The sequence below is a fragment of the Apodemus sylvaticus genome, chromosome 18 (genome assembly GCF_947179515.1).
Source record: "Apodemus sylvaticus chromosome 18, mApoSyl1.1, whole genome shotgun sequence".
NCBI lineage: Eukaryota > Metazoa > Chordata > Mammalia > Rodentia > Muridae > Apodemus > Apodemus sylvaticus.
The window spans coordinates 19,847,058-19,862,266 of record NC_067489.1 but is presented as its reverse complement, the minus strand read 5'-3'; the positions used below and the strand labels follow the sequence as shown (position 1 = coordinate 19,862,266).

General features: G+C 40.4%; 1 protein-coding gene across 1 annotated transcript in view; it reads right to left on the bottom strand.

The window, feature by feature from the left end:
* Window positions 1-15,209, bottom strand: part of LOC127668977 (phosphatidylinositol 3,4,5-trisphosphate 3-phosphatase TPTE2-like) — a 79,183-nt gene that overhangs the window by 14,370 nt on the left and 49,604 nt on the right. The window contains exons 18-19 of the mRNA XM_052162869.1: window positions 13,417-13,508; window positions 7,123-7,215 (exon numbers count right to left, since the gene is read on the bottom strand). Coding sequence (XP_052018829.1) covers window positions 7,123-7,215; window positions 13,417-13,508 — 185 coding nt within the window. The remainder of the gene's footprint in view (window positions 1-7,122; window positions 7,216-13,416; window positions 13,509-15,209) is intronic.

The window sequence follows — 15,209 nt, the reverse complement described above, 5'->3', positions numbered from 1 at the left end:
TTGTACTAATTTGCAACTCCACCAGCAGTGGAAGAGTGTTCCTCTTTCTCCACATCCTCGCCAACACCTGCTGTCTCTTGAATTTTTAATCTTAGCCATTCTGACTGGTGTAAGGTGAAATCTCAGGGTTGTTTTGATTTGCATTTCCCTGGTGTCTAGTGAAGTTGAGCATTTTTTAAGATGTTTCTCCACCATCTGAAGTTCTTCAGGTGAGAATTCTTTGTTTAACTCTGTACCCCATTTTTAATAGGGTTATTTGGTTTTCTGGGGTCTAACTTCTTGAGTTCTTTGTATATATTGGATATCAGCCCTCTATCTGATGTAGGGTTGGTGAAGATCTTTTCCCATTTGTTGGTTGCAGATTTGTCCTTTTGATGGTGTCCTTTGCTTTACGGAAACATCCAATGGAAAAAAGATAGCCTTTTCAACAAATGGTGCTGGTTCAACTGGAGGTCAGCATGCAGAAGAATGCGAATTGATCCATCCTTGTCTACTTGTACTAAGCTCAACTCCAAATGGATCAAGGACCTCCACATAAAGCCAGACACTCTGAAGCTAATAGAAAAGAAACCGGGGAAGACCCTTGAGGACATCGGTACAGGGAGAAAGTTCCTGAAGAGAACACCAATAGCTTATGCTCTAAGATCAAGAACTGACAAATGGGACCTCATAAAATTATAAAGTTTCTGTAAAGCAAAGGAGGTGGAAGGTTAAGTCCCTACTGGCTATACCATGCAGACACAGACGCCACTGGAGCTGAGACTGATCTGAATCCCTGATGAGAACTAGCATTCATCCTACCAGAAAGCATTATCAAAGCCTCTTAAGGAGGAAAGCAATCAACATTTTAGGTAGATTACAGAGCTATAGTAATAAGAAGAAATAAGGTGCTACTTACTGCCAAGCCGATAAACCACAAAAGCAACAAGAGGGGCAAGAAAACACTAAGGATCAGGGAGTGGCATGTATAGCTGGTAACCATCAGTTTTCTAATAGGATTTCGACCCACTCAGGTAGAGAAATCACAACAGGCACTGGAAGCCTAGCCAACTAAGCAGTGCCAGTGAAGTCATGGATCTTAGAGGTGAACCTACATCTGCTACTTTACTAAACCAGCACCATCCCTACCTACATTCTAAATGTTCATCCTTAGACCCACAGATAAGTACAGTCCCCACCTCTCAGGGGAGAAATTTCTTTTTGCAACACACAAGAGACGATTATGGAAAACTACACCGATCAGAATTCAGAGTTGTAGATCCCAGTTCCAGTAGATAACATCTACAAGCAACCACCCCATCTAAGGCTCAGAGAATATGGCAGAAGAGGGGGGTAAAAGGTTATGGAGAGCTGGCGTTTCCTTTAAGATTGCTTTTCCTAGTACTGTCAGGAGCTACCCCATAAGCCCCCACCAACATGGCTGCCTAAACAACATGAGCTTACCAAGGACAAAAGACTGCCAGCATGGGCGAGGGGAAGAAAAGGCAGCCTTAACCCTACACAGGGACCCATAGGCAGGCAAGGAAGGTGGAGATTGGGAGGGAAGACTGGACTAATCGGTTACCTAATACCAAATGGTCAGCCCTGAAGACATGAATACAACTAACATCATGTAGACCAAGCAGGTTAGAATTAGGAATTTATATGTATATAAATATACATATATGCATGTGTCTTAGTCAGGGTTTCTATTCCTGCACAAACATCATGACCAAGAAGCAACTTGGGGAGGAAAGGGTTTATTGAGCTTACACTTCCACATTGCTGTTTATCACCAAAGGAAGTCCTGACTTCCAGAGGCCATGGAGGGATGTTTCTTACTGGCTTGCTTCCTCTGACTTGCTCAGCTTGCTTTCTTTTTTGTTTATACTTTAGTGTTTATCTTTTTTTTTTCTTGTAGAACTCAGGACTACCAGCCTAGGAATGGCACCACCCATAATAGGCCCTCCCACACTTGATCACTAATTGAGAAAATGCCTTACAGCTGGATCTCGTGGAGGCATTTCCTCAAGGGAGGCTTCTTTCTCTGTGATGACTCCAGCTTGTATCAAGTTGACACACAAAACCATCCAGTACAATTGACCCCTTGTCAACTTGCTACACAAACACATCACTATTAAGTCTCAACCCTTACTTTCTTATTCATCCACAAGATTTAAATCTTAACTTTAAAAGTACCAGAGTCCTTACAAATTCTTACATATTAACATTTCAATCCCTTTAAAAACTCCAATCTCTTTTGAAATTCAAAGGTTTTTTTTTAATTTAACATCTCTTAACTGTGGGCTCCTCTAAAATACTTTCTTACTTGAAGAAGGAAAATTATCAGGACACAGTCACAATTAAAATCAAAATCATACTCTCACTGTCCAATGTCTTGGATCTGCTCACGATCTTCCAGGTTCCTCCAAGGACTTGGGTCACTTCTCCAGCTCTGCCCTTTGTAGCACACACCTTGTCTTCTAGGCTCCAGCTGCCTGTACTCCACTACTGCTGCTGTTCTTGGTGGCCATCCCAGGGTACTGACATCTACAGTACACTGCTATCTTCCTCTGCAACTAGGCTTCACCAATAGTCTCTTACAGGCCCTCTTTATGGTGCCAGGCCTCAAATCCTTTGTATGACCCCTTCAGTCCTGGGCCATCAACTGCAACTGAGACTGTACCTTCACCAATGGCCTTCTGCAACCTCTCACAGTGCTGAGCCTCAGCTGCTCTTCATGACCCCTTCAGGCCTACAAAATCAGTACCACCTGGGTGACTCTTACACAATACCAAGTCCACTGCAGCATGAGGTACAACATTGGCTCTCTCTGGAATACAGCTTCTTTGTACTTTCAGAAAACACTTTCCAGAAGATTCTACTTCAATGATGCTGGCCTCTTAATCACCACTAATTTCTTAGTTCCAGCCAACCAGCATCAATAGTCCCAGTAATGCAAAGTTTTTGCTTTAGTAGTTCTGGTATCTTGTTAAGCACAGCTGATTCTTCAGCTCCAGCTAACCAAAACCACAGAATCTTCACAATCAAAACAGCATCGGCCCTGATAAGAGTCTTTAATCTTCCCTGATTAAATCTGATATTTCACAAGCCAGGCCTCCATTGTTTGCACTGTTCTCAACATTATCTTCCAAGCTCCTACACAATATTCCACAGACCTCTTAATACCAAATGGATCTTCTAGCCCAAAGTTCCAAAGTCCTTCCACAGTCCTCTCCAAAACATGGTTAGGTTGTCACAGGAATACCCCACTATGCTGGTACCAATTTGTCTTAGTCAGGGTTTCTATTCCTGCACAAACATCATGAGCAAGAAGCAAGTTGGGGAGGAAAGGGTTTATTCAGCTTACACTTCTGCATTGCTGTTCATCACCAAAGGAAGTCAGGGCTGGAACTCAAGCAGGGCAGGAAGCAGCAGCTGATGCAGAGGCCATGGAGGGATGTTACTTACTGGCTTACTTCCCCTGGCTTGCTCAGCTTGCTCTCCTATAGAACCCAGTACTAGCAGCCCAGGGATGGCACCACCCACAAGGGGCTCTCCCCCCTTGATCACTAATTGAGAAAATGCCTTACAACTGGATCTTAGGGAGGCACTTCTTCAACGGAGGTTCCTGTCTCTATAATAACTCCAGCCTGTGTCAAGTTGACACACAAAACCAGCCAGTACAGTGTGTAACATTAATTAATGAAGAAAGAGCCCATGAATTTGAAAAAGCAGGGAGGCCTATATAGAAGTGTTTGAAGGGAGGAAAGGGAAGGGAGACATGATGTAATTATAATCTCAAAATTAAGGTGGAAAAGGGGCATTACCATTGTAGTGAATCATAAGCCATAGAATTCGAAGAAACATCCACAATTCATGGTCTGATGAAGGTCTTCTATAAAGCCCTTCTACTGTTCAATGGCAAAATATATCCCATGACAACTCAAGTGACTGGAACAGACATTTCTGATGGTCAGAATAAAGAACCTTTATAATTCAATGACAAAAGATAGCTCAATAAAACCTCAAGGGATTTGAACAGATATTTGTCCTGAGATGTCCAACGAGCACAGGAAGACTCTCAGTCACAGAGTCAATGAGATCTTCAAACACACTGGTGTCAGACACATAGCATTATTTAAAATAACAGAAAACATTGCCAGTGAAGGTGCAGAGAACTGGAGCCTCTCATATGTGGCTGGTGGGAATGCACAGCCTGCAGCACTGAGGAGAGTAACGCGTGCTTCCTCAGTAAGTCATGCTGGGAATAGCAATTTTACCTCTAGCCAATGTGTTTTCAAAGTATTAGTTAGACACTGGTTCCCTCCCCTCTCCCTCGTCCTCTCCCCCCACTCTCGTGTGTGTGTGTGTGTGTGTGTGTGTGTGTGTGTGTGTGTATGTGTTTGTGTGAGCAAGTTACCATCTGTGTGACTCTATGGAACTCAAATCTGCTTGCTTTATAGCCATCTGATAGACTGCCCTGTGCTGCATACTGGACCTCGGTAAGGCTCTGGTCCTCAGATCTCTATTGCTTTCAGTTGGCTCTCTTCTTCTTTTCCATGACTACACTACTCTCTTCTTTCTGGGATCCTTAGGTAATAAAAAGCTGCTTCTGATATCACCTTGTGTGTTCTGTGGTCACCTCCACCTTACCGACCTAGCATACCTGAATCAAATGTTCCTCCTTTTTGTATGTTTGTTTTTCAAGACAGGGTTTCTCTATGTACCCCTGGCTGTCCTGGAACTCATTCTGAAGACCAGGCTGATATTAAATTCAGAGATCCACCTAAGTGCTGGGACTAAAGGCGTGTGCAAGCACCACCCAGTGAAAGTGGCTATCTCTATTTTACTCATTTATTCATTTGTTTAAAGTGGCCACGGAATAAACTAGACAAGGCATATAAAAGCTGTAGGATTTCTGCCAATGTAAACAGGTTTCTTGTGAGAGGAACACCTTGTCATTGGTCAGACATAGCATTAGGCTGTCTACCAGGACAAGGAAATAGTTTGTGAAAGACCTGTAAGTATATACAAACACTCCACCAGAAGTTCTGTTAGCACAAGGCTAACATTTATAGCTACTTCCCAGAGAGAAGTCTCAGGACCAAGCTAAAGGGAAAAAAATTTCTTACTGATTTCAGCACGGGGAAGCTTTCCTAAATAATTATCAACAAAGATGATGATTTAAAAAAAAATCCTGTATTTTGGGGATGTATAGCTTTGGAGATTGCTGAGGCTGTATATGACCAAGGTGGCTGGGCCTCCTTACGGGGCCAGAAAGATGGGGAACATACGAGGCCGTGAGAGGGGGAAGGAACCCCATCATCCTGCTCGAAGCCTCTGACCAGCTGGGAGGAAAGCTTCTAACAGTATACATTTGGCATGCAGGTCGCTGACAGAGATTCTGCTCCTCTATGTAGATACTTGATGTTAAAGTAGCGATGAACCAGGCTTACGGCCTGAGTGTAATGACATTCAGAAGGGAATCATTCCTCCTGACTGTCCCTTTCTGCACTATTGATAACTTCTGGTACTGCTGTGATCTTATCCATTATGAACCTGTCAGATGGTCCCCCAGGAATCCCCCTGTTTTCTCATTTACGTTCCAAACAACCTTTTCACAGTATCCTCAAGGGCCCCCCAGAGATGACCACTGAGGTGACATGACTCATGCTTTGTTTCCTGATGCTTTTCTTTCTTCTAATCCCTACTCCTAAAGTATGTATTCCAGTATCATCACTAACACCAGTTCTGGTTCACATTCACCAGTCCCAAAATTCCATTCTGCCCCAGAGCCATGAGTCCTGGTTTGGGTTTGCTGATCTTTACAGGGGCCTCAGGCTGCTGCTGTCAGTGATCTCACCAATGGCACTTCCGTTACTGTTTTATTAGAGATTGCTGTTTGAATGACAGTGCGGGGAGGCTCCATTGTTCACTGGCAGCTAGCCTGTATGAGAACTACTCAAGTCAGCTGCCTCAACATATTCATAATTATATATAGTGGCTAACAGAGAATAGGCAGAGGATGAAGAAGGCAAGAGACATTTTAAACCCACTAATATAGATGTTTATAATTCAGATTACGAGTTTTATAAAAAGTGAAACTACTAAGTTTCATTTTTAAAGTTTGCTACATGCAGTAAATGCCCAGACATAACATTTATAACTGCATAAATTACATACTTATATGTGAATATGTCTATATGTATAAATTGTATACTTATGTATACACATAATTACAATTATGTATATAATTGTATGTATAATTACGTAATTACAATTATGTATATACATATATAAGTATGTAATTATATATATGTCTATATATATTATTACATGCTTAAGATGTTCTGAGTAATGACAATAGAAGACATTCCTATTTTTCATAAGTCAAGATTTAGATTAATAAAACTATTATATTGTTTATCAATTCAAAGGTAAATTTAAAATCTTTTTTAAGTATGTTATAAATTGTTGGCAACAATATGGTCCTTTGTTTGTTTGTTATTTTGGGTTTTGGGGAGACAGTCTCACTACGTAGCCCAGGTGGTTTGGAACTCACAATGTAGACCAGGCTGGACTCAAACTCACAGAGATTCACCTGCTCTGTTTCCTGAGTGTTGGGATGAGAAACATATGCCTGACCTCCTTCCTAGTGGCTGCAAGAGTTTACAGATACAAGACAAAAATGTAATTACCACTCTAGAGTACTTTTGTTTTTTTTAAAATCAAGTTGTTTTCATCTTATTTGAAAATTAATATGTGTTTATTATATAGACTTCACAAAAAATAAAAATATCATGCATGTTGTTTTAGGAAAAAAGTTACAATTTTGATTTATTACTTTCGTCTGGTTTCCTGGCCATGGGCTAATGTTTGTCATTTTCTTTATTGGGAATTGTGGCAAAGGAAATCCCAAATCAAAATCATTCAAAAGACTAGACTAGAAAGAGTCATGTTTTGTGTCACAGACCTGTAATCCCAGCACTTGGGAGGCAGAGGCAGAAGAATCACATGTTTGAGGCTAGCTTGGGCTACATGATAAGCTTCGAGCCCAACCTGCACTACAGAACTCTGCCTCAAAAAACTAAAGCAAAAGGAAAGGACTATACAAAAGCAAGGTGCATCTTGATTACTCACTGGAGAGAGAAATTTCACTTTAACATCGTCGTACAGCGCCGGGCAGTTGAGTACATTAATTATCACTCTGTCTGTTTCAGGGTCATGAAATATCTGCGGACAAACATATAACAATCAGAAGTATATGCCCAGCTAGCAAGTACAAGGGTGACATCCACTCTTACTCCCTAAGTTATCAAGTATTCTTGATGTCACAGCCCAGTTATCTCATGTATACAAGATGTTAATCTTTCTGTGAAATTGTAACTTAGTTATTTAAATGAACTCTCTGTCTCTTGAAGGCTGTGATGGAACCTTGTGGAAAGGCACAATAGCAAATATAAAACAGCTTAACTAAGAAAGCATTACGGTTGAATAGACATCATCTGCCTTTCCCATGTTGAAACCTTTTTTAAAATAAACACACTATGCATGCTGTATCCAAACCCATGCCTAGCGCTGGCTGTGCAGCCTTTGTCTCTTGCTTATCCACTCTGGTGAGTTCCTTACAACCTCAATCACATACATTGTACCCAACACTCAGGCCTAGCTTTCTGTGGGCTGACCTAGCCTGGTAAGTTGCCACAGAACATCACCTACCTATGCCATCCCCAAACCCCAGACCTAATCTTGCTGTCCTAGCCTGTGCACCAGCCTAACTTGGTGAGTAACTCAGATTACAACTCACCTGCACCAACTTCACACTTTTTTGCACAGCTTGAGTAATGTAGCTTAGCTTGCACACCCATCCACACAGACTCAGCCAGGAGTCCCGTTAATATGTTTTTGTGGTCATCCTTCTAGTCAAAAATCCACACTAAGTGGTTGAAGAGATGGCCCAGCAGTTGCGAGTACTAGCCATTCTTTCAGAGAACTTGGATTAGGTTCTCAGCACCTGCATGGTGGCTGACAATTATTTGTAACTTCAGTAGGAATCTGATACCTTATTTTGTTTTTTCTGGGCACTGCATGTATATGGTGCACTATATATATACACACATACACATATTTATATATGCAAACAACCCATACACACAAAACAAAAATCTTAAAACAAAACATAGAGTAACTACTATTGACCTACTAACTCTTCATAGCTGATCTAAAATCAACGATGCTTAGGCAATAGCAAGAAAATCAAGCTTCTACTAAATGTATTTGATATAAAACCAAAGAAAGAAATCCACAGGCCCTAGTCATTTTGCAAAAATACAACAAATACAAAAGAAATGTTCCCCAACGAGAATGACCCCAATGAACCTGGGATGCAGAATTAGACATAACCATGATTATGATCAAGAAACCCAGGGAGTTTAAGAAAGTCACAAAATATACCAATAAATGTAAACTAAGAGAAGTCCAAGAAAATACAAACATGGCTGAAATGAAATGACAAAGAAAAGTCAGGAATCTAAAGTATACAGTAAAAAGATAGAAATACTGAAGAAAACCCAAGGTGAAATGAAGATGTAATTGAAAAACTCAATAACACAGTTAGAAAACTCAGGGGAAAGACATTCCAGCATAATGGAACAAACAGAAGACAGAATGTCAAGACTTGAGCACAGAGTAGAAGAGTTAAATCACTCAAGCAAAGACTATGAAGAAATTAAAAACACAAAGGAATGTGGGGAACTTTAGCTCTCCATGAAAAGACCAAAGGTCTTTTATATATTATTTAATTGATATTATTTAATTATAGGCATAGGAGGAGAAGAATTTCTGGTGACATAGACCAGGTTTTCAACAAGATCATTACAAGAAACACACGAACCACCTAATACACAAGACCAGAAAATAAGCTTAGTGTCCATATTGTAGTTAAATTATAATTTACAGAAACAAGAAAGGGTATTGGAAACTGTAAGAGGAAAAACCACAAATCACGTATAAAGGAAAACCATCAAAATGACAGCTGAATTGTCAATGGAAACTTCAAAAGTCCAGAAGATCCTGGAGCAACCTACATCAAGCTCTACAAGGACACAAATGCCACCAGAGGTGCCATGTAAACTTCCAAAGGAGGGAGGTGACCTCAGTACTACCCATCTTTGATGCTTATGATCCACATAAATTATCAGCATGGCCCAATGACCCTAAGGGTACAGTGGCACACATGCCTTGGCAGTAACCGACAGTTCTTTAATTGGACTTAAGCCTCATTCAACAAAAGGGAAAGCATACCTAGTCCTACGTAACTACTCAGTGCTGGTAAAGTTGGGGGACATTGTAGAAGAGGGAGCAGAAAGATTGTAGGAGTCAAAAGACCAAGAAGTTTGCTGTGATGCTGTGTCTCCTAGTAATGTCGGAAGCTATACCCTTAAAAATCTCACCAATATGATTGGCGAAACATGAGCTGAACAAGGAGGACACTAATAGACATGCCAAAGTGGACAGGGAAAGCCCCCGAGGCCTACACCGTACTCAGAGAGGTCTAGGCAACGGAGGAAAGCTGAGAGTGGGAGAGGTGTCTTCTCCAGGGAAGAGCACACTACTGGTTACAACAGCAGATGGCCAGCCCTGAAAACATGCAAACAAGTAACATTATACAGATGGAGCCAGTTATATTTAGAAACATACATGCGTATAAATATATGCATGTACGTGCAATAACAATTAATGAGAAAAAGAGGTTATAAATTTGAGTGAGAGCAAAGAGGGACAAATGGGAGGGTTTGAAGAGAGGAAAGAGAAGGGAGAAATGTAATTATATTATAATCTCAAATTTTGAAAAGTAATAAATAAAGAGAACCCCGCTGTCAATACAGATTACTATACCCAACAAAATTATCAGCCATAATTATCAGCCACTTGGAGAAACAACTTTCCATGATATAAACAGGCAAGAATTCATATCCAACAAGCTAGCCCAATAAGGAATACTTCAGACTGAGGGAAGGAATAAGCATTTAAGAGGGTAAAGAAAATGCCTGCCAGGGAATCAGGCCAGTGCCTTGGTCCACCACCATCAGAGACGCTTCCTCCTGAAGTAGATGAGAAGAAATACAGAGACCCATGGATGGTCAATGAGAGAGACCTTGCAACACTCAGTCCTAAATGGGATGCAGTCACCAAATCCCTTCCCTCAGGGCTCAGAGAACAATGCAGTATTGAAGGCAGAAAGACCATCAGAGTCAGAGGGGGTGAAGGACACAAGGGGAAAAAGGTCCTGTAAACACAGCAGGACCAAGACACGCTTGTACTCACAGAGACTCTGCAGTATGCACAGGGCCTGCATGGTTCTGCAGCAGATGGGGTCCCCGCTGAGAGGAAAGGTGGATCTAAGCCCACACCCTTAACCTAGAAGCTAAAGGTGGATCTAAGGCCACACCCTTAACCCAGAAGCTACCTCCTATTAAAAAACACTTGCAAATGAAAAATTAGTTTTCTCCAGGGAATCTCACCAGGAATACAAACCACTCTTAAAGCCAGGCTCCATGCCCAGCGGCTAATGCCCAGATGGCCAACACAAAATGAACTCCATGGCATCTTTGGAGTTCTTTATCTCACAATGTTGCATCAGGGCATTTATTTATGTATTTGTTTTTAAACTCGCTCATCCTTTGCTTACGTATCATGGCTTCTGGTTTGGCATTTTTAGGGGATTCCTGTGCGTATGAATGTGTGTGTCTCTGTGTCTGTGTGTTTTTCATGCCTTTTCTTTGGCTCCTTTCCTTCTGTTTGTTTGTTCTATTCTGGTTTATTTGTGTCTGATTATCTTATTTCACTATTATTCCTTAGATGACTATTAATTTTCTAAGAAGAGACAGAAAGAGTGTGGACCTGGATGGGAGAGGAGGTAGGGAGAATCTTGTAGTAGCTGGGGGGAGGGGAAACTGTAATCCAAGTATATTGTATAAAAAAAAACCCTATTTTCAATATAAGAAAGTATTTTAATTAAATTAAAAATTAATTTAAAAGGAGGTACATTCAGAAACAGAGGTACACCTGAAAAGGGAGGGTAAAGAAAGGAACAAATGAATTTATAGTCAATGGAGCACAAAATAGAGACAACAATACAATGTGCAAAAATACGATGAGCACTTTTTTCAACAGTAGCCTTAAATATAAATGCCCTGAACTTCTTAATCAAAAGACACAAGCTGGTTGAATGAAAAAGCAAAATCTATCTTCCAGTGGTTTACAGGAAACCCCATTTATCTTCAAAGACACACACCAACTTAGAGTGAAAAGACACACACCAACTTAGAGTGAAAAGACACACACCAACTTAGAGTGAAAAGACACACACCAACTTAGAGTGAAAAGTTAGAAAAAAATATAACAAGAAAATCAGGCTAGAGCTGCTGTTCTAACCCTGACAAAACAGACTTTACCTAATATTACTCAAAAGATATAAAGATTACGTCATTCTGATGAAGAGAACAACTGGCCAAGAAAATATTAATAAGTACCAAATTCACAGGCACCCAATTGTGTGTGTGTGTGTGTGTGTGTGTGTAAAGGAGGTGTAAAGAAGAAATTTCAAAGGCATAACCAAGAAGAATTGTTAATTTAGGGACGGCAGAAAAGATTCAAGGACAATATCATACTTTCATATCTGAGTAGGCAAACACTGGTCCCATACTTGGAAGCAGAGAAAGGCTCGCTTGGCAGATGCCTTTTAATCACCGGGATGAAGGATGCTCACATTACAGACTTTGCAGCAACCACACAGCGAGTGCTCACAAATGCCCATAAAGTCAATAAAAGAACAAATTGCAATTTAAAGAAAGGGGATGCTAAGCCCAACAAAGAACCCAGTGTTTGCAAAGAACTGAGCATCCAGAATCAGCTATGAGTGGGTGCCAATAACAAAGAAGACCTGTGTGTGACAGGGCAGTAGTGTTAATGATAAAACAAGACCCTGAGGTGGAATTCTGTAAGGTTACTTTTCTAGGTCCACAGAGGAACTGTTTTTCCTGTTTGTCTTGGTCACTGTTGCTGAGAAGGGACACCATGGCCAAGGCGACTCACAGAGAAAAACATTTAACATGGGGTTTGCTTATAGTTTCAAAAAGTTGGTCTATAATCAGTATGTGGGGGAACATGGCACGGGAGCAGTAGCTGGGAATCTCCATCCTAATCATAAGGTAGGAGGTAGAGAGAGCAAGACTGGGCCTAGTGTGGGCTTTTGAAACCTTGAAACCACTTGCAGTGACACACCTCCTTCAACAAGACCACATCTCCTAATCCTTCCCAAACAGTTCCACCAGCTGGGTGGAATATGGGCCTATGGGCTTGTCCTCATTCAAATCTCCACACTGTTGCTTCAAAGGCCTATCATCAACCTAGACATTTTTCAACTTGTTATCTGAACATTACTTCCCGGCTCCCATTGCTTGAGGGAAAGAAGTTTCTTTCTGGTTCATTAAAGACAAAGCTAAATGTACAGTGTCTGGGCCTCATTCCCTATTTCCTGACTCGTACTCTGAGAGAACAACCTAGGAATGTATATCGCTAGAAGCTCCTAGGTGATTTTTTTTTTAAGTAACTAGAAACAAGATAAAAAGGCCAAAGCTGGGGCTGGAGATCCAAAGGTCCTGAGTTCAGATTCCAGCAACCACTTGGTGACTCACAACCATCTGTGATGGGATCTGATGCCCTCTTCTGGTGTGTCTGAAGACAGCGACAGTGTACTTAGATACAACAATAAATAAATCTTAAAAAATAAAAGGCCAAAGCTGACATAAATGTGAATATGACTTAAACTTAAAACCGTGATAGATCATGTAGAATGTACTCTATCATTATGTGAAAGTGAAAGACAAAAAAGACTGAGCCAGCATTTAAAGAAAATGCCTTGCAAAACTCATTCTGAACAGCGAGAGGAAATGAGCTCTGGTTTGCATCACCAACTATACTGGAGAGCACAACCATCTCTCCATGGCTTGGCAATGAACGTGCTATTTTTTTTTTTTTGCATTTTCAATTAAATACCAGGGCTGGGAAAATTTCTTGATTGACCAAGTACCTAAGTAAGCAGGAGGACCTAAGTTTGTATTCTTAGCACCTATATTGGGTATGGTGCTTAGTTCCTGTAATCCTAGCATCTGGGATGGGGAGGCAGAAGGATCCCTGGTCTTACTAGCTAGCAAGTGCCAAGAGCAGCAAAAGACTCAGTCCCCAAAATTAAGTCGGACAGCCTTTGAAGAAGCACCCACCTTTGACCTCTGGATTCCGTGTGCACACGTGCTTGTACCCACACCCACACCCACACATACACCCACACATACACCCTATACATATCTATCTGCACACAAACAAAAACAAACCTGAAATTGCACAAGTTTCAGCTCATATGTTTTCTCTTACCATACAATTCTTGGAATTGAAACAGGAAAAAACGGTCTCCTGCCACATTACAATTTGTACTTCTAGGTCACTTCCATCGCCTTTTCCAACTCCTGAGTGAAAAGAAGAAAATATATACTTGTTAAAGCTCAAAACATCTCTCCTGTCGACATCATGGCTTGAGAGTAATGACCTTACTGTGCAGTGTGGTCACTGCTGCTGATCATCTGACTGTGTGGATTTTGTTTTTGAAGAGAAAGACTTCAAAGGCCCAATTTTGTCTGCTAAAGCAGAATTTATGGGGAGAGAGAGAGAGAGAGCGAGAGAGAGAGAGAGAGAGAGAGAGAGAGAGAGAGAGAAAGAGAGAGAGAATGTGAATTTAGTTTCTACAAGTTAGAATTTCATTGTTTTGTTTTCCTAGGATAAAACCTAGGGAAGGTGGCCTGCAGACTTGGATTTTTCAATCATGAAATTTAAAGTTAATGATCTAAATGCCTCTTGTTCTGCCTTAAGTCCAGTTCCTAAAGCAGTCTCTAGGAAAGTGCAGGGTGGCCATATTTAGACTTCTTTTAGTACTCAGTATAAATTTTAAACAAATGGTCTTATGTTTATGGTCTAACTTCTTTCTAGTTCTAATAGTTTCCCTTCCTCTATCTGGTTCTGGAAGCCTCCAACTAACCTTCTTCCATATTTTGGTTTAACAACTATTCTAATAAAGTCACAAACATTTTGATGGTCCACCTAACATTTTGTTTTCTTAGATTGGTTATTGCCAAGAATGCTGTACACAAGGAGGGAAACTATACCCTAGAAAAGCAAGAAAGTTATCTTCTTCCAACAAACCTAAAAGAAGATACCCACACAAACATAAAAATAACATCAAAAATAACAGGAAGCAACAATCATTATTCCTTAATATCTCTTAACAACAATGGACTCAACTCCCCAATAAAAAGATATAGACAAATAAAATATTTCTCATGTAAATCTTCAATTTTATCAGAAAATGTTTGTAATTCCCCTTTTAATTAATTTAGTAATGCTTTTTTATGTCTACCATTTTATCTGTATTATTTTCATGATAATTTTCAATTTTAATATGTCTTTCTATATCTACATTTTTTAATTGAAATCCATCAAGACTAGTTTGTACATCCCAAATATTCTTGGATGTGAGGTCTTCCACTGGACTGTGGCTGACATACTAGGGGCAACACTCTCGGAGAAAACTGACTCTCCTCCCAGCTGCTGCAGTGGCTACAGCTCCTCCACTAGGGACAGGATTTCATGCCTAACATCCCTCTGCCTGCTGAGATTTGGCCTGACCTCAGCTTGCTCAAGTCTTGTGCATGCAGCCATAGCTACTGATAATTCGTATGTGCAACTTCCCCACTCTATTCAGAAAACACTGGTTTCTTGCAGTCATCTGCGACCTCTGGCTCTTACACTCTGTCTGTCTGCTTTTTCCCAAAGATCTTTGAACCTTGGGATGGCGGAGGAGTGATATACATATATACATGCATACATACATACATACATACATACATGGTATACATGTATGCATATATGTATATCAGTGTATATGCATACATACACACATACATACATAGTATACATGTATGCATATATGTATATCAGTGTATACATACATAGTATACATGTATGCATATATGTATATCAGTATATATATATACATACATACATAGTATACATACATACATACATACATACATAGTATACTTGTATGCCTATATGTATATCAGTGTATATACATATATATTTATGGTGCTGGTTATCTTCTTGGAGACATATTT